At 41.8% G+C, this 24,820-nt stretch overlaps 1 protein-coding gene across 1 annotated transcript in view; it reads right to left on the bottom strand.

Moving 5' to 3' along the window:
- The window catches only part of NEDD9 (neural precursor cell expressed, developmentally down-regulated 9), a 40,799-nt gene extending 17,756 nt beyond the window's left edge, over positions 1-23,043 (bottom strand). Inside the window, exons 1-2 of the mRNA XM_062569977.1 lie at positions 22,913-23,043; positions 5,707-6,147 (exon numbers count right to left, since the gene is read on the bottom strand). Coding sequence (XP_062425961.1) covers positions 5,707-6,147; positions 22,913-22,924 — 453 coding nt within the window. The 5' untranslated portion in view covers positions 22,925-23,043. The remainder of the gene's footprint in view (positions 1-5,706; positions 6,148-22,912) is intronic.
- Between the last annotated feature and the right edge of the window lie 1,777 nt (positions 23,044-24,820).

The raw sequence follows: 24,820 nt of genomic DNA, 5'->3' as shown, positions 1-24,820 counted from the left end.
CCTGAGGAGCTTATCTGTTGGATGAGACTGCAAGGCTGGCTTTTTTTCTGTTACTACAAGGGAAAAAATACATACCTGTGGTCTAAAAATAGAACTGATTAAAAAGAGCTCTGCACTTAGGGAGAAGCAGGAAGTAATGGTGAGATCATATGTTTATTCAGCCTAATAAAACGTAGTCTTTTTCTTAAAATACTTATCCACAAATCCCATCAGTAACTAACTAGTGCTTACTATAACTTGTGGGCAAGGCTTTCTTCACTCAGTGGTTTTCTGGAAGACCACTGAGATAGATTAATTGCAGAGGCTTCGTATCAGTAAAATGACTGTTCTCTTATTAATTTCATGTGGAAAGTTACAGGGGAAACTCTCAAGACTATGGAAAAGGCTGTGTGCTGTTTTTAGTATTCAGTTTGCATGTAATTTCAGAGAATTTCACCCTTTAAAGTACATTTCATGAAAGAGGGCACTGAGCGCTGAGGTTTATGTTTCAATTCCTGCCGCACTCAGCAAATTTGCTGTATGTTTAACATTTTAACATGAAGCAATATTTTGTTACGAAGGATACAAATCCCCAAAGTGGAATTTGTAACGTGAAAGTAGAAGAAAGGAATGATTATAAGATTACTGTTTGGGCCATTTAAATAAACCATTTCACAAGAAGCTGAGACATTTGAGACCTGAGGGTAAATGAGGACATTCTTCTTGTCTTTAGAATACAAATACATTTTGCCAACAAACTACAAATAGTACACATGTTCCCTTTCTTTTTATGAGAAAAAAAAATACCTAGCATATTAAACACAACTCTTTACTATGCTCGAAGTATGTTTCCGTGTACTCCAATAATGTGAAATTAGGTAAGTAGAAAGATGATAATGCAGGGGCAAACTGCTTTCTGGAACACACTTTATATACAACTGATGTTTTCTCCCAGCTAGGACAGTACTTGCTTAATTGGAAGGAAAAACATCAGAACACAGCTAACTGCCTTTTGCTACTAAACTCTGTGCCAAAATTGTCAGGGCAGTGCTACTTGTGGGGCAGTGTTTCTACTTTTTCATGGATTCAATCAGCAGAACTCTAAGATAAAAATAAGACCATCAGTGAACAAATCAAACCAGCGAGCCCTTAGCCATGGTTTACCCAAAAGAAAACTTCTTGCTGAAGGCAATGAACTTCTGGAGAAGGACGGGGATGCTGGGATGCAAGACTCAATCTGTCAAGGGCATGTCTATACTTGGCCAGGGATGTTCATGTGTGAATACGAGTTCCTTTCCTTTTCTGCTTTACTCATTTTAAAGAAATGGATTATCTGAGTGTTTCCTGAACCGTAACGTTCTAGTTAAAAAAAAAAAAAAAAAAAAAAAAAAAAAAAGTGTTCCAAATTGGTATTAATCCCTATTTGCCTCTGCCTGAGACACTCAATGCCTTGTGGGAGCTGTAGTTTAGGGTTGATATTCCCAGTATTCCCTGTAGCCAACTGCAGTCTCTCCCCAGGTTGAACAGCTGTGGTACATTAGCCTCACATTCTGTTCTGTGATTTCTCTTGACCAGGAGTTCTGCAAAAGCTACTGGTTCCTACAGAAAGCTTTCAGATTTTACTGAAACTGTTTTCCAACAGGAAAATGTTTCCCTTGAAAAGTTCTGGTCAATGCTGTTCTTTGGGGAATAGGGGTGTCGTTAGCACAACAGATCAGTTAGGGGAAAAAAAGGAACAACAAAGAGAAGATTTCTATCATTGTAGCATCTTCTTTAACCATTAGTTTGCACAAGAGCTTTAAACTAGGGAAAGATATATGCAATCGTAAGTGCAGAAGAGACTTTGTGCTTAGATAACATCTTTCTCAGAGGGTGTTCTCAAATTAGTCTGCATAAATGAGATCTCTTTCACAATTACTCCCACATATTTTACAGATGAGATTGATGAGGTGTAGAGATGCCACTCAAGACTACACAGAAGTCTGTGGCAAGGATAAAACTCAGGTTTTATGAATGACAGATTTGTCTCGAAATTCCTTCTCCTTGCTGTTTGTAGTGGGGGGAAAGACAAAACAAAACAAAACAAAACAAAAAAAAACCCCAAAAGCAAGGCTGAGAGTAGAGCAGAGTGGTGGAAAAAATCCTAAAACACAGCTTTCATATCTTTAGGGTCCTCAGACACCCCTCATGCTTATGGGTCTAACTGTTTTGTGACTAAACTTACAGCCCAGCTAGAAAAGCTTGCTGCTGAGCAAGGCTAATTTTAAGCTATCCCTTATTATCTATGTCAGTGGTAGAGTGAGTTTTAGAAGGTGGTAATTTAATCTGATGGAAGGAGCTGATGCAGCTCTGCTGTCAACAGCTCGCTAGGCCAGAATCAATTCATCATTATAATTACCTGCCTCAGGACTCCTTTTTGACTTGCTTTGCTCTTCCGGCTAACTGAACATGTTACCTCAGCACAGCTCTGTAACACGCCTGCTGTTGATTTAGTGTCACTCGCGGCTAGACAATTCCTGCCTGACAGCAGTTCCTAAGCTTTGCCTGCAAAACTCGTATAGAAGCCAAACCACACATTTGCACAAATGAAATCGGCAAACGTGCACAGAACTGGATAGGCTAGAAACTGCTGCTGATGCTGCTTAGAACGCTCCTGAGGACACACAGTCTTCTCTGGCTTCTGCCAAGGGAAGGGAGAAAACCGACACAAACGACAAGAATATAGTAAAACCCCTCAACTTCAGCAAACCTGCCAAAACATGCAGTAGGGCAAGTAGCTGTTTCAGCTAATGAAAGAAGGCAGAGAAGGTAGAGTGGCTTGCTTAAGCTGCTGGGGCAGGTGTTGCAAGTCTGAGAAAAGATATTCATCACTTCGGAAGTCAAAGCTAAGATTCCCAAGATCAAATGTTCGAGACTTCCAGCTTCCCTTAATACCTAAAGATTATTTTTAGCAATCCCTTGACAAGGGGGATTTTGGATGACAGACGGTTTCCTCACTCAGACAAAGGGGGCAAGTGCAAAAGTGGTTCCCCCTAATTAGGCTTTTTTTTTTATTGAGGACATCAGCAGCCAGTTGCAATAATTCTTCTTTGTAAGTGTAGCTTACATACTATTTTGCAAGGTTGGCAGGATTAAGAATGGAGTACTCTTCCTTTATTTTTTGCTCCAGATTCTTTTGTTACCAATAGTCCGACAGTCCACTCTTGTCCAACATCATCATTTCAAACCTAGTGGGATCTTTCTGGTGCAAAACAGACAGTTCTGCGGAACTAGAAATGCATCTGCATTTAATCAAAGCAGTCCACTGGAATGAAATTTCTCATGCAGCAAGTTTGCCACTAATACACAGTGAATATCAGCATTCTCAGGACTCAGAACTCTTAGGTCAAATAACTTGTAAGCCAGGATTACAGAGTCACATCCCTAAGCAACAAGATTTGGCTAGCACTAAGCACATTGGTAGCTACTTTGTTAAGTGTAAGCTGCTTTATAAATACATATACTTAAAATATTCTACAGTGGGCAGTGTAAACAGATGTTTTTATGCAGCATGGCTGACCTTTCAAAAAAAATGCAAGGATTTAAACAAACCAAGTTATAGGTCAGTCAAATATTGGTCTTCATTTTTGAAAGGCTGTGACGTATACCTAGAAAAATGCATATTCAAATTTTCTGAAACCAAATCTATGCAGAAACTTTGAGAAAGCAGGTCTAGTGTCTCTAGTTTTTGTAACTGAAAAGAAACAGAAATCTTTGTTTTAATTTTCTCAGTGTACCTAGGGTGTTTTTTTTTTTTTTTTTTTTTTTAATACACTTCTTTCAACAACCAGGTTTATACAGAATGTCCTCCTGGTTTCAGTAGAGCTGGGGGTGGAGGTAAGGGACTTTACATGGAGGAAGGGCAGAACATAGCTCAGTAAAATCATTTTTTCTTTCAGACTTAGTCTGTGGGTACTCTACAGTGTTCCAGTATGCAAGCAAACTATGCTAGTGGTCAGTTAGGCAGCTCAGTTCTAAAATTAAGGTAGCTAGTCAGCACATGGCACTTTGCCTGAGACAGTATCTTGGGCTTCCAACAGGTTTTAGTGCAGCTCTGCACTACTGTGTATCATCTGTGGCCCACGCTGAGGCATCTCTACACAACAGTGTACTGATCCATGCAGACAGATGCTAAAATACCATCTCTTCTGTGCCATTCCACCAACAAGCTATTTACTGGGTCCTCACTAGCAACCTTGGAGGATATCTAAATCGTACTGTGGAAAGGCAAATTATATTACCCCTGAAAAAGGCTTTGCTATAGTCTATGGGGAAAGGAAAAAAGGAGAGAAATGTTGCAAGATCTCCCAAGAAAACCCACATAATTGCTCCAACAAAGATCCTATCCCTACCTGTGCACAAGCTCAGATTTCTCATTTAATCTGCCTGCAGACCTTTCAGAGAATAATTGTGGAAAAGCTAAGCAAACAAATCTCTTTACAACCTGATTTGGAATGATTTCAGAGATTTTTTTGCCCTTGCTTAGAAGGAAAAGAAAATCCATTTATTCTTATCAATGAAAAGGAAATAAAGGAATAAAAAACATCAGAAGAAGTTTTCCAAAGGCCTGAGATGAAAAAGGCTGAGTAATGAAAAAAACAAAACAAATCTCCAAACTGACTCTTGCCAACATAAATTGGGAGAGGAAAGTTTAAACTAGTCAGGAACTTCCTGATAGATATAATCTGCTCATGTAAATCAGATCTAAATGCTAGGCTATAAGCTGTAAAGGTAGGGAAGCTGCTGAGCTGGGAAGGGAGGGACTGTGGGGCAATCTCTTTTTGGGCTGACAATAACAATAGATCTGGAAGGCCAGGAGAATTTCCTTCCTCTCTCAGGCACCTTCCCCAATCCCTTTCTGCCATCAGACCTTGCTGCTACCTGCACAGGGCTTCCCTGCTAAGTTAAGCAGAGGGAATGGTAGAAAATGTTTGGTGAGGGTGGTTATCAGGAGGGCTTGAGCTAGGCAATAAGAATGAAGGGGAACCAACACAATGCAGCCTTCCTTTACTGGTGGCTTAGGAGCTCTTGGCTGTTGCACCAATAGCTGCATCACATAGCAGCTCCCGCTTTCAGTCTAGAAACCTGCCGTTAGTGGAAGATAAACCTCAACTGCCCTCTTAACAGCCTTAGGTTCTGTATTAAAACAACCCTCATTATCATCACTCTGCTGCTCTCTCACTCTTCCAAATACACTCCTTGTTCCATCCAGCATCAATTTCTCTTTGTGATTTAGACCTATTGGGACTTCTCCAACAAGGTGGTACATCATTTTTAATTAAACAAAAATTACTTGATGTAACTGCTTGTTAACTTGTGGAGGAGTTAATCTCACTATGGCAGAGTGCCACAGGCCAGATGTGCTTCAGCCTCCCTGGGGAGCTTGTGAGGACACAAGATCACTAGTTTTCCTCACCTTTAGCGCCTGTGGTAGTACCACCCTAAAATGTATATCTTTATGAATGATGCAAGTCATTAAACACTAAGCCTTTCTTCTCCTCCCTCAGCAACAAATATACAAGTGGAAAGTGGATAAGTAGCTCTGCAAGTGAAAGTCTGGCATACTTTTTATCCTTCCTACATTGTTATTCTTAAGTCTAGAGACTATCGCTAGCTATTAACCATTTTACTGCTAGTTAGCACAAGTGACCCGCTTTGGAGCTATGACATGAAAATAAATGTACACACCTTGTTAGCCAGAGGTGGACCGTCAATGCTTCTCTGCATGGAGGGTGGCACTTGGTAAATGTCTTGTCCCATGAGACCATGACTAGTGGGTATCTGGTAGATTCCCTGATTCAGGTGGGAAGGTGGCACCTGATAGATGGGATCCCGTGCAGAGGCATGTGAACTTGGCACTTGATAGATTTTTTGTTGATTGAAGGATTGATGTGTCAGTCCTGAATTGGACATATCTTGACTAGGAGGACTGTCCTGTGCCACTGGGCCTATCAGAAGTTTCACACGGTTGCCTGGAACGATGCCTTGCCGGCCGTGTAAGGAGCAGAGCCACCATCCTTCAAGACCTTCGGTGTTCTGTTCTATCACTGTCAAAATGTCTCCTTTGCGGAAGGCCAACTCTTCTGCACATTCAGGGACATTATCGTACAGGGCTCTTGCCATAAGATTCTGTGGAGAAAGAGAAGGGGAAGAAATACAAATGAACAAACTAGTGAAATATTTTTTTAAACTTCAAGCACATTCTAGGTGCAGAGAGGTAAGAACTGAATTTGAAAAAGATGCATAGCTAAAGAAAATAACTGGAAAATGATACAACACAGGATTGCTTTTTTACTAAATCAGAGATGTAAGATACATTAGCGACACTGCTAATAAGACCTTTTCCTGTAATACTATGTCAAATAGAAGCTCTTTATATGGTCCATTTGCCTGAATAGATAGAAAGTCAGGAACGTTCTTCTCTTGTCTCTGAGAGGTCTCTTCTTGCTACTTGGGGCTTGTAGTTTCATCTCCTGACCTTGATTTCCCTATACCTATTCTCTACGCTCTGCATATTGCTAACATTAGCTCACTGATATCTGAAATGAAACTTGAACAATACTACTAGGGACATGATTCAGAGCAGTTGTTTCCAACCATTTTCAATTTGCAGGTTCCCAAAAGACTTTCCAGTGGAGGTGCAGATCCCATTAGTGTAATGACAGCAGACTGGCTTTTTTTAGCTGCCACCTGCAAGCTCCTTGAAAGTGGTCAGGGGTCTGTGGAACATACGCTGAGAAACAGTAGCCTAAAATACAAAATGACAGTATGCCTCTGTTTCTGAACTACGATGCTTGTGTTTGTTCTCATTTTTTTCTGCAAAATTCCTTGGTGGCAGAACACAATGTAGCTCTACCTTAAGAGGCAGAAAGTGCCCCCCTCCAATTTAAAAGAAAAGGGAGGGGCAGGCAAAAAAAGGACAAGGTTCCTCAGAGTCCTGCTCTCTGTAAAAAGCTCTTGAAGAAAACATTATTATAATAATATGGTGCCCAGTGACCCCAGCTGGAGTCAAGGCTTTGGCATAGGAGAAACTATATGAGCCTGTATGGGTCTGTCCTTATGTCAAAGAGCATAAGACTTTAGGTACCAAGTACTACTATAGCATACATCTATTGTAACTTGGGAGGGACTTAAGCGCAGCCAAGGAGTGGCTGTAGCAAGCAGGCTTAAATGATTTTGCCTGATTATTGCAAGCAGTGCAGTAACAGGCCTATTCTTGTGTATTTGCCTAGTGCTTCAGGCAGACTTTGCAGTCTGTACTGAGCTCTGCTCTGATATGGCTATGCCACCAGCAGCACCTCTGCTAGGTGGTTTTAAGCCAACTCTGAGTCTATATAAAATTGTGATCAGTGATGTACAAATGCCTTCCTAAACATGTCATCTCCTTGCAGAGACTGATTCAGCTCCCTTCCTCTTTCTCTCTGCAGGCCTCTCTGGCACATCCAGTCCTGAGTAATTGGCCAAGACAGGTATTCAGTGGAAAGTAGGCAGGCCATATGAACTGACATTCTTAAACACCTCACAAAGGCCCTGAACATTTAATTTCTTGGCTCTGGTGATGTTTCCAAACGCGTTGTCAACAACTGCTCCATGCCTGCCTGCTTTTCAGTGAAGGCAGTCAGCAGAGACAGTTATATACTAATTGTAAGCACTTGAAATAATATAAGAAGCCCTGTATCTGGAGCATCCTAAGGTATTTGGATGCAGCATTCAAACCAAAATGGTGCTAATCCACCATAAGATGGGATATGTCTTGCTGCAGCTGCCTTTCAGGTTTATCTTTCTTCTATTAAAGGGATAGTGTCAAGTACTGTCCAGTGTTTTTATGGGTTGTATTTTTTCTCCCTCTTGGACATATCAAAACATTTTTTAGGTCTTGCTTCTTTTACCTTTTCCCATAGACAAACACTGATGTTTCCCTATCATCTCTGTGCTTACCAAAAGAGTTGACTTCCATTTGGCCTTGCTCAGTTCAAAATTTAAGTGTAGCATACAGCCAGGAGGTTGTATGAAGAGCTGAATAGTGGATGGAGAAAGGGGAAGCTCAAATGTCACATAAAAGGTAGATGAACATGCTTTTCCCAAGACATGTGGGGTTAAAATGGGGTGCATAAGATCAGTTTTCTTTTCTCTGAATGAGGGGATCAGCTTTCAAATGTATGAGAAACACTGTCTTTGTTTTTCACCAACATCATTAGTGAGGTCAGTAAAAATTAAGCTTCGGTGTGGAAAAGCAGAGCTACCATTTTGAGCTCCCATGCAAACGGCAGCAATGGGCCTCATGTTTCTCTCTTCTCACATCTACTTTGTTCATCACTCAACACTGCTAAGAAATGTGAATAAAGACAGAGCAAGGCGCAGTTTTGTCCATGCCTTTACAGAATTGTAGGACTGTTCTTTAGCATAGTTAAAACCACAGCACTCGCTTCTGAGATGTTACATCTGTACTGTTGCTATGCTGACTTTGCTGCTTACTTGAACCCAAGAAGCTCAGAAAAGAAAAGCTCCTGTCTAGTCTGAATATTCAAGTTAATCTAATGTCTTTCTAATGTGGTTTTCACAGGGAAATCTACCAACATGCTTAGCTCAGGTTCTTTAACTGACTCTTCAAACAAGGCCTTTGCAGAGGGTGTTGTTTAAAGGAGGAAGAAGATTACAGGGGCCCCACAAAATGCATAGGCTATATAAATGATAAATTCTTAATTCTTCTATTCTTAGTAATTAAAGGTATTTGAAAAGCCTGATTAGATTCTACAGCAAAGGAAATCTCGGAACAAAGCCTGGAATGGTGCTTGAATTAGAACAGATAAAAGTTCCCGTGTGAATTTTTTTTTCCCAGTTGCTCATTATCTCTGTCCTAGTGACCTTCTCACCACCTGGTGTGCAGCATGTTAATACTTTCTGGACGTGCTTCAAGAGCTTTTTTGCTGAGAATAGCTTCAGACTCTTGTTGTCCATGTTAACTCGGGCACCAGCATGTGAATTATACTAATTGGTTGCCACTCATTCTACAGCAATCTCCCCAAGGCCTTTTAAATGGCTCATAGCCATGCCACCAGCATCCGTCACTGATGCAGCAGCTGCAATATTCCTCCACAGGCAAATAAGCATTGGAACCTAATATACTAATCCTATTGCTTACTTGCCAATAGCATAGGTACCGTTCATGCTGTGCAAGTCCTTTATGTTTTGACTGTTTCACTTCGTTCTTCCTTCACAGCATTTCTTAGTATGACCAGTGAAACATATGAATATGTATGAACAGTGAAACAGTTGCTTTCATTAGTTAGCATATTTGGTCTTGGGGACAAATGAAACCACATAGAAGCTCATAAGCGAATATTTTAAGAACCACAGAGCTACATTTAACCTGCTGGGGTGACCAAGATGGTAATTTCTACTTTTTCACACACAGAAAGAAGTCCTGATGCCAGACATCGCTCAACACTCGTGGACCTTATTTAGGTTGATCTGGCAGGTTTGAATATCCTTCAGCTGCTGTGGGCATCATAGTCCACATCTCACAACACTCATCTCATTGGTATCATCAGCCCAGAGACAGGGCTGGATTTTCTGAATTTAATTTTGACTTGCTCTTAGGTGTATAAATCTGTCACTCATATGTTTGTGAAATAGGCACTGAATATGCACTAACACCTGAAATGCAAAGGCAAAAAGCATAGCAGTGACCTTTTGTACAACTAAGTGCTAAAAAACATAGCTGTTTTCTAAACAAATAAGAAAACTGGCACTAGAGAAAGGGCTGATGAGAAACTTGTCTTGGAGCTGGTTTTGGCAACTGGGAAGTTGCACAGAATTCCCTTTATATTTCTAATATAATGCACAAAAGAGGAGAGTGACAGACTAGGAACTGCAAGTTCAACTTCTGAAATGGCAGGGGAGAAATTTCTGATCCTTGAGTAGGGACCAATTTTGGTTTGCCATGAAAATCAGCTGTCCTTCATAAAATGAACATGCTGGCAGTTACTCCATTCTTTTAATAAGATTAAGCATGGAGGTTTCTATCTTTCTCCTTTGGTCCAGGCTGATTATTGCATTAAATGTTTGATAAGACGAGCTGTGCTCTCCTCTAAACCTGAAAGCAGCTGTAGTCTATATATAAGTGCATTATTCTGAGCCCTCTATGTTATAGCAGTACAGCAGCCATGCTTCAACTAGTGATTGCTGCTCTAAAACTGGGTGGAAAGATTCAGTTCAGAGGTTTTTTTAAACCTCCAACCTTGCTAGTTTGCCTTGCTGGCCCCCACTGTGTTAATGCTCTCTACAGGCAAAACAGAAAGTGTTTGTTCTCAAGAAGCTTAAACTCCCCTTAACCTTGGACTTGCTGAGTGTACTAGGAAGCATTTTCCGTAAAAATCACCGAAAAACAAGTTTTTCAGTCCTATGTCTGCAGTCATCAGCAGGCCAAAGTGAAAGACAACCTGACCCCCAGCTACTGCCTGGGGATTTTAGCTGAAACATTGCAGGAAAAAGCTCAGCAGATTGTGCTGATGCTGTGTGTCAGAAGTTCTATCTAAAAACTAAATTGAAATGGATGCTCTCTAGATTAAATGAAGATTACAGCGCCTTTGCTCCCAAACGTCCATATCTGTTGAGACAAAAGTTAAGCTTTCAAGAGCTCTCTAGGTAAATGGAACCTGGGATTTGTAACTTCCATCCGATTCTTTTTATGTCAGATGATTAAGTAAATCCATTAGATAAACTCCAGAAAAGAGCAATCTCTATTCTGTGTAATCCTTAGATTTTTATCTCTTTTGAGTCTAAAATGTGTGTCCTAATAAAACCTGAGAGAAAGTTCTGCTGCCCTGAAAGCTGTCACCTGTTCTACCTGCAGATCCTTAAGTAAAAAAGGCTATTTTTCTTCTCATATACTGCAGAGATAAAGGGCCAGATTTCAGATGCATAAAAATAGAATGAAAAATAGAACAGTTGAAAGTATCTTCTCTATCCTTAGTCTACTGAAACTGATGGTTTACATGCCTACCACTGAATAAAGAAGCATGAAAATACTTTGAAGAATATGACTTGTTTCAGTTGGTCTTCCCCTAAGGGAAGAAAACTGGTAGAATGCTGTTATTGGTGGTTTGAAAGACAAAAAGGCTGCTGATGAGGCTGAGTGGCAGAAGAGAGAAGTGGCAAGAATTAAAGAAAGTGGTGGAAAGATCTGCACTTTCTGTTAGAGTAAATATACCCAGTGACGTGGGTAACAAGTGCGTGTGAGGTGCACACGGCCATGGAAGCAAACAGAGGGATAATGAATGACATGCTGTGAGATTAAATACAATGGACTCTTGAAGTGCTAAGCGCTGCAGTGCCAAACCCCTCGCACAGGGCTGTCGAGTAGAATCCTTAGCCAGCTCTGCCGTGAATGAACACTCGAGGAAAGGTTCAACCAACCATGAGCTCGAAGAATTTCAGTCACTTCCCTTGGCAGAGCAATATGAGAATGTTCCAGAGCAGCCAGGCTTCTCTATACTGAAGCCTACTCTGCATCTAGCTTGTAGGGTTTTTTTCTGTTTTCTCTTTTTTAATATGCTTCCTATGTGAGGAATTTATGTGAAAACAGTAGCAGGGAAATCATTTTTTTTTGCTAAGTGTAGAAGGGTGGAACTCTATTTCTATTATTGGACAAACTGTTTCTTCAAACACTGAACAGCTCCACTTGTATGTTTGGCCAGCTTCAGGAAAAGGAAGAAAGCACAGAACAAAGGAAGGAAAGAGGAGGGCTCCCTGTGAAGGAGCATCCATGCGCAAACCAATAGCTTCATTTTAGGCAGATGACTTTTAATTATCCAGCACATAATATTTATGCAGATTCCCTTGTCTCCTTCACTTTTCATTATCCCTTGTTTCTGCTTTAGATCTCTTCGAAACAATCACTACTGTTTTAAAGTAAGCTTCAGCATTTATGTATACTAGTTAGGTGTGGTTGCGGTAGACCTGCTGGTGACAATTTGCCTTTAATGAATGAAGAATTAATTTGAAAATCCAGTAAAGAGTGAATTTTATCCAGAGAAAAGTAGTTTGACTACAAGCCGTATTGGTGAAAAGGAGGGAAGTTCATGCTCTATTGTGCCTTCTGACAGAAGAGCTTCAGTGCAAGAGTTACTGGACTGTTTAACATCAATGCTTTTTAGCTCCCATCTCCTTTTCAATTTCATTCTGTCAGTTCCTCTGAAATAAAGAATCTATTGTGCAGTGTTTGCAAGGAAAAAAACTATTGGGGAATGGTAGGTAAAAGGTCTATCTAGGGTACGCAGCTTTTCATTCAGGCTATTTAATACAAGTTGACAGAAGTCACAGAGTAAGATATTCAGCCTTGGAAAATGTCCCCTGCTGGTCTTCGCTAACCTGGAAGCAGCAGCGTGAACAGCAAGCACAGTATTTGATACATACAAAGCTACACTGACATGTTCTTAGACACATCCCCGAGTGCACATACATGGGGAACGGACTGGAAAACAGCCCCCTGCTGCTTGACAGTAACAGCCCACCTATATGTGCAGAGCTGTAACAGCAGATTGCCAGCAACGACCTGTGTGCAAGTACTTACTTTTTTATCTTAAGTCAATAGCTATGTTGAGGAAGGAGGACAAGTTATTGAATAAGTGTGAGAGTCCACCCTGCACTGCCGGGGCAGTAGGGCTACCACAGCTTCAGCAGGGCAGGCAGAAGGGCTTTAGAAGGCCCTTAGCATGCAGTTCAACAGCAGGTCTGTCTGCTGGCTCTAGGAAATGCGAGCTTCCTTGGCTCAGAGCCAATGATAAAAGATGCAGCCTGGGTACAGATACAGTCTACTACCAGAAAAAAAAAAGTGTACCAAGAAAAGTATTATCAGCCAAACTAATTAGGAGTCCTGCTAGCTGGAAATTAAGGCACTTTTCCTTACACAGATTTGGAAGGTTGTCTTTACAGTCAATGAGAGAGCGCTGCAAGGTAATAGCTTGAGCAAAGACCTAGTAAGGGCAGGTCTTCCACTCCAAGTATCCTTGCAGTCTGGTCCTGTGCATCTCTGGAACAGAGGCTGTCAGTCATGCTAAAGTATGCCAAGCTGTCTGGAGCTTATGTGCTGTGGAAAATCTCTGGACTGCAGAGGAGAAAGGCAAGTGTATTATTTCAGTGTTCCACTGAGCTGGCCCAGCCCCTCTGCTTGGCCTGAATTTCAAAGTCTGATGTGGGCTGCTTTTTTGCAACGTGATCAGTTATGCAGAAAGCAGGATGAAAAATGGGAATGTTTCCTCCTTACTGGTTCATATTGGTGTAAGCCCAAGTAGGGCATGATGGTTGCCTGTATGTTGCCATTTTACCTCTTAACTTTTCCCATTGGCATGCTTCAGATACAGTCACTGCCAGTTTTCGCAGGCACAATACTCCACCCAGCAGGGGCCGCAGGCACTAACCTAGCAGACCAGCTAGTGCTGAGGCATTTCACACTTTTGCTCAAGATGCTGATGTGATCCATCAGGTCATGCAAGACTGGGATTCAAAGTTAATCTGAACATGTGAGCAACTAAGCATACTCGGTTCTAAGAATTTTTTTTGTTCCAGAATAGCTGTTCCATTTTAAGCAAAGAGGAGACATTCACATGTCCAGTTTTTCCCAGGCACTCGGCACTGTACGCTGCAGAACTGAGCCCCAGTAGTGAACCAGCAGCTCAGAAAGGAATCCAAATACATGAAGCCACATGCATAATAAGCACAGCTTCCTAGTGATGAAAGAGAGGGAGAAAGTAGAAAGAGAAAATGCAAAAATGAAAATTAAAATCAAAAGACGCTAATGAAAGCTTTGGCTTGGGTGAATAAAATACCTCATAGTTCTGCACTCAGTACATCAGCTTATCGCTTGTGCCTGACATTTTAAACTAGACAAATAATGAGTTGAAAACAAAGCAAAAGTTTTCCGTCTCAGAATACACTGCCAGTATGTATTAAAAGCAATAGAATGATAACTTAATATTGCCTAAGAGGACAGCAGGCTAGGGGTTTTGTTTATTGTGGATGATTTTTTTTTGCCTCTTTCTGGTTGCGCTTTGATTTTTTTTGTTTTGGGAATTATTACTTTATTTTAGCTGGAGGGGATTTGAGGTGGTTGTGGTTGGGGTACTTTGCTTTCCTGGGCATTACAAAGATAATCTTGGAAATGTAAGTTTTAGGCCAGATGATACTAAATAATGAATTGATTTACCCCTCTGATTCTTGATGCAGAAAAGGATGATTGTACTATGAATGTCATCTGAATCACATAAAACCTCTGAGGTGGTTGGTGAGCATGTAGGGGGATCCACCTAACCAAAGTGGCGACTCCCTTTTACCACATAGCAACCTTCTGTTTGGATTCTATGCAGAGAGACTCAACAGGTCATAGCTGGGCTAGAAAAGGGCATATCTGAGGTAATACTTTTTCTCTTAGCATCACGGGAATGCCTGTGAGATTAATGTGCTCTGCTTCTGAGTTGTCAGACCACCCACCCTGTTTTGGAGGTATCATAAAAGGCATATATGGTCAGTGATAGTAAAATTTACAGTGAAGCAGAGCAGTGATCTATTAATCACATAACCTGATCTTAGTCTGTTGTCCCATTGGGGGTTTTACAGGAGAGCTGAAAGACCGTTTTTCTCCTCTCTTTCTTTAAGGGCAAACCACATGCCCTGTACCTTCAAGAAGTATCAATACTTTGGGAAAATCCACCACACCTAACTTGCAAAGTTTTCTGTATATGTTACCCTCCTAACCAGTTTCCTTTCCCTCCACCCAAGGAAGGGTGTGATCTAGTTCCATGACTTAAAAAGGCCTTTTCAAATCTGCCTGAAGGCTGTGTGCTTTCTGTGACATCAACGGGGGGGGGGGGGGGGGGGGGGGCGGGGAAGGGAAAAAATAAAGCATACAAACAATAGCCCTAAAGTAAATATGATCTCATTGTGATTAAACTGCAGTACACCAAAATCAAAAAGCATGTGGAAAACATAACCTCATTCCCTTGGGCAAGCAATTAAAAATTTAATGAAAGGAGATTGGATGTTGAATGCTTAAGAATTGAAGAAGCAGAGCAGAAGGAAAAAAAATGAAAGGATGGAAGGAAAGAATCCTGGACTGTATGTTTTGAGTTCTCAATTTTCCATTTTCTGGCATGGGTGAAAAGCCTTCTCCCAGACAAACTTTCCTTAAAAGAACACCCTTCTCCCCAGATTTAACGCTTACCTATACAACTCTTCAGGGAAACAATCATAAATCAGTTGTCAAGAAACCGTGGCTGTGTAGAGATAAGACTTCTGTATCTGCCACCAATTTATTTCTGTCTGATGTTTTCAGCTTTGGAAGTGTGTGTGTGTGTGTATACATACATACATGAATACACACACACACACACACACACACACACACACACACACACACACATTTTTAAATCTAAAACTTAACTTGAACTGAGATGTGCATTTCTTCTCCTCTCTTTCCAAAAATTATCTTCTCTGAGTGGTGTCAGCTGTCTGGGACATCACCCAGCAGCTGCAACTTGGGAAAGCCTGAGAATCCAGGTTCCTGAGGTAAAAATGAGCTTGGGAATTGATGCTCCCAGCTCCTGTCAGCTCCCCAGCAGGCTGGTGGTGTGATAGGAAGCACGCTGCATAGGAACAGGACAAGCCAGATTAGGTTTGCCAGATCTGGTCAGGCTCCTCTTCATACCATTGGGCACTGGCCAATAAAATTTAACAGCCTTCCCAGAACATCTCGATTTTGACAAGCTGACATTTTCTAGGGAAGTGTTGGGGGAGGTGGGGTTTTTTGTTTGTTTGTTTGTTTTCTTAAATCAGATGTAGTTCGATGCTTGTTCTGAAATTGAAATGAAACTTCACCTATATTCTTGATTGTGTGATGGATAGTTTTGTGCAGTTTCTGGGCTGCAAGTAAGAGAAAGCAGTACAAGCAGGGAGAGGGGAAAAAAAAAAAAGATTATCTGCTCATAACCTAGGCCCTTCTAGAAATGGTAAAAAATAGCTGATTATCATAACTGTTTTATAACTGGATGTAGAGGCCCTAGGAAAAGGGCATTCACATGAATCTACCTACTGCAAACCACATGTCCAACAGGCAGCACACACTTCTAGTTGTTTTGTACTTAAGTTTTTGGATTAGAAAAAAATCCTTTACAGTATCACTGAATTTTCGTGGTCTGCATTTTCCTCCCCCTGCCCTCAAATGAGCAAGACATTCATTGGAGAACTGGAGATTTACTTCTAAGATGTTCCAGCACTTTCCAAGATTGTTGCCAAATGATTCACAGAGTCGTTCCTGATAAAATTCTCAACCTTTCTGTCAATAAGGCCTGTCAAAGAAATGGCCTCCGACGTGCTGACTGCATTCCTGTACAGTAAACCCATTCCTACTTCTCTTCCTTTTCACACAGCCTAATACAGCCTGACTGTGAATAAAGTGTCTTTAAAACAACAACAAAAAGCAACAATAGACCTCATCCCTACAGAGGAAAAAAAAAATCACTATTTTTGTCACGCTATGCGCTCGTGTTTCTAGAACAGCAAGCTATAACTTTAGCAGTCCTGTTTCTCATCAAACACAAGCTACATCCAAATCTGCTGTGGAAAAATGAACTCCTTAAAATTTCCACTACTGTAATGTCTAGACCAACAGGCAAAAGAAAAAGGTCACTTTCTAAGAGCAGCCTGTGACAGGCAGCAAAATTCAAGTTGCATTCATTGCTGCTATAGCTTACAAGCTGATCTAGCCTCACCAATGCTAAGAGTTGCAGCCATTTACAGATAGCAAGGAATGCCTCTAAATGCAGCTTTAGCTGGCAGTAGCCTGATTAAAGAATATATACAGCATTTGTTTTCCAGTACAGTTCCAGAAGACTATTCTTTGGGCAAAGGAGAGTACAGTTGTAATAGATAAATATTCACCACTTGCATAGATGCTCAAAGGGCACGCATTACATAAAGAAGTATCTTCAGAAGTGCCTTGCACATTTACGATTCCAAATCTCACTGCACGTTGGCTCTTACGGTTGTATCCGGACTTCACTCTCAAGCAGTTCAGTTGTTCTCTCCATCAAGTATAGACAGAAATGGAAACAGCAGAAGAAGATACAGGTTCTCCACCAATGTTACAGCTAAGCTAGACAGCTGCACATGCTCTTCCGAAGTGCTTACGTCACGTTAAAATGAAACTGAAATTGAACTGTAGATCTTAGAGACAGGCAGGTGCCTAACTCCTATTGGCATCAATGACACCTGAGTGTCTAAATATCTAAAATAAATGAATCTAAATAAACTAAACAAAAACTTTAGCTGGGCCCATGAGTGATCCTGGTCCACGTATTATACGTAGAATTCATTCCCATGCTCCTAACATCTTCAATAGTAAAATATGACAACGTCACGTTTTTCTACTTTGTGTATGCACAGATACACAAGGCTGTTTGCCCTCTGCAGATGCTGAGGGAATGTCCTCCTTTCTTGCACTTCTGTGCGCTACCAGGAGTGTCAGCTCCTTTGCAAAAAGAAAAATAATATTCTCATTTCCTGCTATTTCTAAAGCTCACCAAAGTGGTTAATAGATACATCTGTTCCAGTAGCAGAACGTGGAGGAGCACACAACTAAGCAAAAATTCCCTATTTGTTGAACTTTTATCTGCATAGGTCACTAGTCACACCCAGCTTTACTGCAATAGCTCTGGAATTTGTAATGTTGCAGTAGACCACGGGCAATTCAGTAATATAAACTTCTCCTGAGCCAGCACACGTAGGAGTTCAATGTTCAGTGATAAGATATCAGTACAAGGATAACCTTTTCTATTCCTGATTGTTACCATGCTTGTGGACATAACATTCCAAAGGTGATCTACTGATTTCCCCCACATGCATGTATGTGTATCTCTAACTGTGTGTGTGTGTGTGTGTGTGTGTATAAAATGTATACATTTATGTCACATGCATTTCATTATCTACAAGTACCAAAAAGGGAGAGAATAGAAACAATAAGGGAACATTCAGCCACTTTTGTACATGGTCTTAAGAACTGTGGTCCAACAGATGTTAATCATTCCACAATAGCAATCCATGAGGGATCCAAAGGGCTAGCCTGCCTTCTGCAAAATGGTGGTCATTGGCTTAAAAGGGCTGCAGAAGTCTGTCCTCCTGCACTTGAATATTTCCTTTTCAGAACGTGTTTCCATAGAACTGTTGTCTATGAAGCAGTTCTGCTGCACTCTGATCTAATAGTTTGCCTCTGATCATTCTTTGATAACATGGCACTGTTCGGAATGATTAACAGTGGGCCAAGGTGCTTCAAGGCAAAATAGTCTAACGTGACCGCAATCTTTGGCAGGATCTCAAAAGTGCAAGTAAAACCCACAGATTATAATCATCTGATGTCTCTAGTACTTCCTAGGATCAAACCAAAAAGGAAGTATCAAAAATATAAGGAAGACTGTTCATGTGCCAGTTCTGCTTCCCCATCTTATACTAGGTACTTCTGGACAGAGATATCTGTTACTTGTGAGCAGCTATTAGCATAAAAAACCCAGAGGTTTAAAAATCATGCAAAAAGCTGCATGCTGATAGCTACAGTGCTTTGGCATGGCTCCTCTCCTTCCTCTGAGGCAAGTCCTGTAGCATCTGTAAGCCTTAGCACCTCCATTTGTAAAAACAGAACTAACAGCACTATGCTATCTTGCAAAGTCTTTAGGAAGGCAAATAAATTCTATCATGACAATTGCTCAAAGACCCTGAGGTGCTGAGGGAAATATCTCTATTAGGGATATAAATATCCACTTTATGCAAAACTGAAGGTGGATGAGTGGTACGTGCATCTTCTAGGGGACACACAGAGGCTACAGCAGGGAACAGCAAGAGTCTGAAAATGACAGTGGGCCTCCAAGCTTGGGGAAGGAGCCAGTCCTTCCTACCTTTACATCTCACAAATACTGCCCCTGATAATTGTCATTAGGCCTGACTCTGCTAGATTCCTGCCATCTCCCCCCATAGCACAGAAGAGAGAAAAATCATAAAACTTGCATTGTAAATTGATACCTATTAACAAAGACAACACAAACTAGGGCAGTTTTCACTTTGTTGGTTTGTTCTTCTAATGCTATCTTTTACAAGGTTTTACAATCCTTTTAGGCTTGTTTTCCTTTTTAGTATCTCAATGATCACAGGGTGACAAAGAGGAGTGTGAGGAATAAACAAAACAGAAAGGATTTGGTTAGTAAAGTACAGGCAGTTCTTTTCCCATTACATGGCCTAATACTTAAAAGACTTTCATTGCCAGGGTTACAAGCAGCTTTTCACAAGCATTTCTGCTCGGGAATATAGTATTTCTTCCCAGTGACACTATTTTGTTTGTCTTGGCATGCAGGCATTGTAATCAAGTCTATATATTACAGCACTGTGCTTTAGCACAAATGGCAGGCATTTCAAACCCTATTTACTTAGGCTTCTTCCTTGCCCAACAAATTATCTAAAAATAGATCATCAAGACCTCATATTTTACATCTACATCATTCCTTTTGGCTTACATGAGGTAAGGAATGCAGTTCTTTCTTCTCTTTCATCAACTGTTTGGATCTTTTAGTGAAAGGGTAAGTCCCCCTTTCTCCTTTCCCTTTCTTTTTCATCTTGCTTGTGAACAGCCAACAAACCACAAAAGCCTTGCTATGATAGTGCCCCTTCCCCTTTTTTGTCATTTCACACTTTTGTTGTCTGAGAGGGAAGGGGACGGGAATCATTGACCAGAGAGATCCTCTCCTATCCATGTTCTTGTCTGATCATGGTAATCTCACTGACATTTCTGTTCCTACTGTGGTATATTTCAGCTGTAGCTCCTTCATCCTCAGAATCTTTGTCTGGGTTTGTTTTCAGAGATGGTTGACTTTATCTTCTGAAATACAGAATACCAGAATGGCATCCTATGAGGACACGATGGGAACTGGAGTATTGCTGTAATACCACTGCACCCTACAGGAATTAGTTTCTGAAAGTAGCTTTCAGACAAGTAGGACTAATACTGACAGCCAACATCTACCTATTTTTTATGCTTAACATTTCCCAGCTTCCTATGGCTCAGTTAGGCTGTTTTTTGTATTCTCCAGTATCCAATTAGAGCATGAATAGTAGAATAGGATTTAACCTGGGGTCAAATTTGTTCCTAAACAGTCACATCATCACTGAATCAGGCACTGTGAACAAAAGATAGAGACATAAAAGTGTAGAGACAGATACAAGGTAAAATTCTGAACTTGCTGAAATCTACACGGATTGCCCCACTGGCTTTCACATGACTAGGGCTTGATTCTTTTCTTATAAGAATGTTTGAAAAATAGGACAGAGAATGAAAGAAATTCTGATCAAAAAGAGTAAGGAGAGGGGACAAATTTTCAAAGGGTTTATGAGTGAAAATAGGGAGAAAATACTGACTGGGTAGTAGAAATGAACTCCAGACCAGCAATGACCTCGTGTTCAGTCACACTGAAAGTAAAGTCAGAAGGGATGGAGACACACACTCAGGGCCTCACTCAGGAGTCAGTTCCTGTTATATCCAACTGTTAATACTCTCCTTGGACTATAATGAGCATCTCAATCATTTCATTAAACGAGGCCTTATCTTATGGACTATCACAGTAAAGTAAAGAATGAAAGCCCCCAAAACAATACCACCTGGAGAATACCAGTAATAGTCAAGCAGACCCAACTCCACACTTGGAAGCCAAGCCACCTCTGAAGTGATAGTATTTTGCCAGGTAAGACACTAGTACACCCTGTTCTTTCATTTTCTGCATAGAATAAAGGGTATAAGAGTTTGTACTCCTAACAGAAAGAAAATAGCAAAAGCTAAATGAGCAGGTATTTTCATTATATAGATATTTTCATTATAACCTCCAGGGATAAGAACTAGATCTAAGGATGTTTGTCCTAGTTAAACAGTATAAGCAAATACTTCACATTTCCCAGGGAAAGTAAACACCCTAGTCTGACAAGAAGGTTTTTGAGGCCAAAAAAAACTGTCTTCATTTTTATGGCTTGCTCTTTCTTTGTCTAGCTCACGCCGTCTAGCATTACGTAATCACCTCCCTGAACCAAAGTGCTCATTCCAGGCAGACAGGGCAAAAGAAACACTACAGAGCAGGCAACACTTCCCCTGTAGGGGCTAGCTACCTTATCAGTTCCTACACTTGCAGTGCCTTGTAGCTACATATGAAACATGATGCCCTCACAGCACAAGAAGGATGAATGGTGACAAAAAAAAAAAGAGTCAGGGAGTTGTATAACTGGGCAGGACCATTATTTTGCCACTGAGACACAAGTGTTGCTTAGTCACAGGCAGCTGGAAAGTATTTCATAAACCCTGAACTAACAATGACACTTTCTGCTCTTTTATTCTCAATTGCCAGATATTTTCTGGTAAGAAATACAGCTCTCCTAAACTAATGTCAAGTCTGCCTGAACCAATCTGAGGGGGGAGTAAAAAGGGATAGATGATGAATTTGACCACAGACTTCTAATCAGGCAGTTATTTAAAAAGAAAAAACAAGAAAAAAAAGGGAAAAAAAGCCAGCAGATCCAGATCAAAATTTCCAAGGTCACTGAGTATCTTTATCTGTATCTTACACAATTTCCCTTTTCTTGGTCACTTTCAATAATCATGAGATAGTGAAACTGATAGCAGCCTTGAAAGCTGATTCCAAGCTTTCCCAAAGTTTGAGCAAGCGAGTTACTGAAAGCTTGGGCCAAGCTCAGAAATACAGAGAAAAATTATATATTTGTCTCAGTAGCACTCAGATATCCCATTCTACACAAGTTTGTAAGCCTTGCTCAACACACAGTATCAGGGCTCTTTTACATTACATGCTGCCTAAATTCAATAAAAAGATAGACTTTGCTTCCAAAGCAAGTTAGTCCCTAAGTAAGTGTATGTAATGTATGTGACGTTTCTAAATCACCTTTTTATTGATGCTGAAGTTATTTTTGGCAGAGAAAGTAAAGTTTTCCTTCTCTCCCCCTTTTTTCCAATCACATCAGATTACGGTATGTCTATACAGTAATCTAATGCCCTGTAGGCAATCCAGTGCCTTGCCCAGATGTTTTTAAGTAGAGTAATATTATGATGGAAATCTCCACATTGTGTCTTCTGAAACAAAGTCTGGTACAAGGTTAAGCTAAATCACTGCTTCCATTTAAGACAGGAGAGGGGTGGCATTTTAAAATATACAACTGGTTTTTGGCTCTCAGCTTATCAAAACAGGGCACTCTGAAAAACTGTAATTTAATAATAAAATATATTCATAAAGAGATCTGGAAAAGGGGATGATACACCAAAGGGAGAAGCAGCAATAACTGTTCCAAATTAATGTTGGATATGACAAGTAAAAATGCATTTTCACACAAGCAGATGTTTATACCTTTACCAGCACTGGTGTAAATAAGAGGGGAACCTAGTCATCATGGGGATACCTACAGGGATAGCTGCAGAAGACCCTTCCCCTTCCAACACAAAACGCGGTGCAAACATCTGAAATTTCTCTTCCAGTTTATCTCCATTTATTGCCTCATTATTTTTCCACTTAAAGCCTCCCGTACTCCCTCACTTACGCCGTCATGCCGCTAGGCAGCTCCTCTGGGATCCGACGTCCTAAGAGCTGACGCCGGAGGAGGCACCTCCCGGCCGGCCTCCCCCCTACCCCCGGCTAACGGCTGCCCAACGGCTGCACCCGCTGAGGGAAGCCCCCATTCCCCTTCCCCCCCCCGCCAGGCTCCTGTCAGGGCTGCGGCTGCCCCGGAGCCCCGTCACGGCTCCGCCCGAGCGCGCCGGGCCCCTCGGGCGGGGCGGCCCTCGGCGGAGCGGACAGCGGCCCCACCTTACCTTGTACTTCATGGCCGCGGTGGGTGCGCGGGGCGGCGCGCGCGAGGCGGGAGGTGGGGGGGAGCTAGGCGGCGCGCGGCGGCACCCGGCGCATCGCCCCAACGGCGGCGGCACACAGCTCGACACAGCCCCGCTCGCCGCCTCTGAGCGCCGCGCCGCCCGCCCCGCCGCCAGACTACGCCGCTCATTTGCATAGCGCTGCTCCCATTGGCCGGCGCCCCTGAGAAGCGGCCCCCTCCCTTCGCCCCTTCGCCCCGCCTCCGGCTCGCGCCGCGGCGGCGGCGGCAGCCGTTACCTCGGCGGAGCTGCCGTTGGCGGTGGGGGGCGGGAGGGGCGAGGCGCGCTCGGATGAGCTGCTTCCCCCCTCTCTTAAAGCAGAAAAGAAACCCGCCCACAAAGCGAGGGCTGACAGTCCTGCTTCCTGTGACCCAGCGGCTCCCTCACAATCCCGTGTCGTTTCAAAGCGGTTCACCTCAGATTCTCCACATGAAATGGGCACCGAACAAAACGTTTTCTGTCTGCTGCCCCTTCCACCTCTCCACCCCTGCTGGTGTGTCTCTTTTGCTGAGAGATTTATGTTCTTTTCAAGGTTCAAAGTGGCCTGGCCATCAGTGAAAGGAGCCCTGGGAATAGCTGCTCTGAAGTGACAAAGTGTTGAGGCACCAAAGCGCCGCTCAGGGCCTCGCCTGGTCTGTCAGGGGCCTGTGAGGCTGAGGGGAGCCGGGCTGAGGCTGGGAGCTGTCCCTGTGCTGTGCCAAACTTGGTCTACCCGCCTCTGTCCATCGCATCTCCCCCTTCCATAACTGCCTTTGGTGCTGGCTGGGGAATTTGGTGAGCTTGTGAAGGGTGAGGCCTGCAGGTGAAAGAGCTCACTTTGAGCTGTTTCCTTCCTGTCTTTGGGATCAGTTTTTGTTCTTGATCGCCCCTAAAGATGGTCTTCTAGCCATTATCTTGGATCAAAATGCCGAGTGTTCGTTCTGCATGGGAAGGGCCTGGTATTTAAACATTGGTTAGGCACCTGAGGCGAGGACAGCTTTAGTGATTTAGAGATGGCTGTTACAAACTGACTATGGCAAAATCAGGATTATTTGGAAGACAGTAACAGTGACATACTTCAGCTTGTTAAGATGGACAGGACATAAAATCTCTCCTTTTAGCCTAAGTTGTATTTTACCCAGCATTTCTAGGTCACAGATGGACTCAAGACTCTTTCTTGTGGCCTAAGGGAAAACAGTAAAGAATAATCTTGTATTACCAAATGATAAACATAACTTCATTCTATAGATCAGTGGCATCCTTGAATGCTCATGTAACTAACCTACTAGAGAAGGATCTTATTGCTAAAATGACTTCCTGGCTTCTAAAGAATCTAATACCCTTAACTGTTACCTCCTCCTCCATTCTCTACTTCCAGGATAAAATACGAAGTTGCATTACACATATTTACTAAATGCTGGCAAAATTATTTTTCTTCTCGACTTCATGTGCCCTAATAATATGGATCCCTGTCAATACAAGAGATGTGTCAGTTATTAGAAAAGTGAACATCTGCTCTCTGCACTGTAGAGCAATGCCATTGTGACTATGCTCTCTATGCATTGCTATAATGTCACTAGCTGCTTGGCCTCTTGTTTTTTTCTGGGGAAAAAACTCAGAGGAGTTACATGAAGCAGGCAGTATTTTATATGTGCTGAGCTTTGGGCAACATCGTTTTGAATGTAACATCAAATTTCAGTAGTTTCAGGAGAACAGAGCTTTCTTAGTTGCTGTAACATTAGATACTTTATTTAAGAATATAATTATTTCAGTGATTATACACAGCCAGCTTCCTGTTAGGAGAATGCAAAACTTTTTGGAATGTTTCTTTGATACTTTTTGAAGTGTCAAACTGTAGAGTTTGACCTTTGT

Source organism: Rhea pennata, chromosome 2 (genome assembly GCF_028389875.1).
Source record: "Rhea pennata isolate bPtePen1 chromosome 2, bPtePen1.pri, whole genome shotgun sequence".
Lineage (NCBI taxonomy): Eukaryota > Metazoa > Chordata > Aves > Rheiformes > Rheidae > Rhea > Rhea pennata.
Note: the sequence above shows the minus strand (reverse complement) of the source record. Positions and strands in the feature narration are given on the sequence as shown.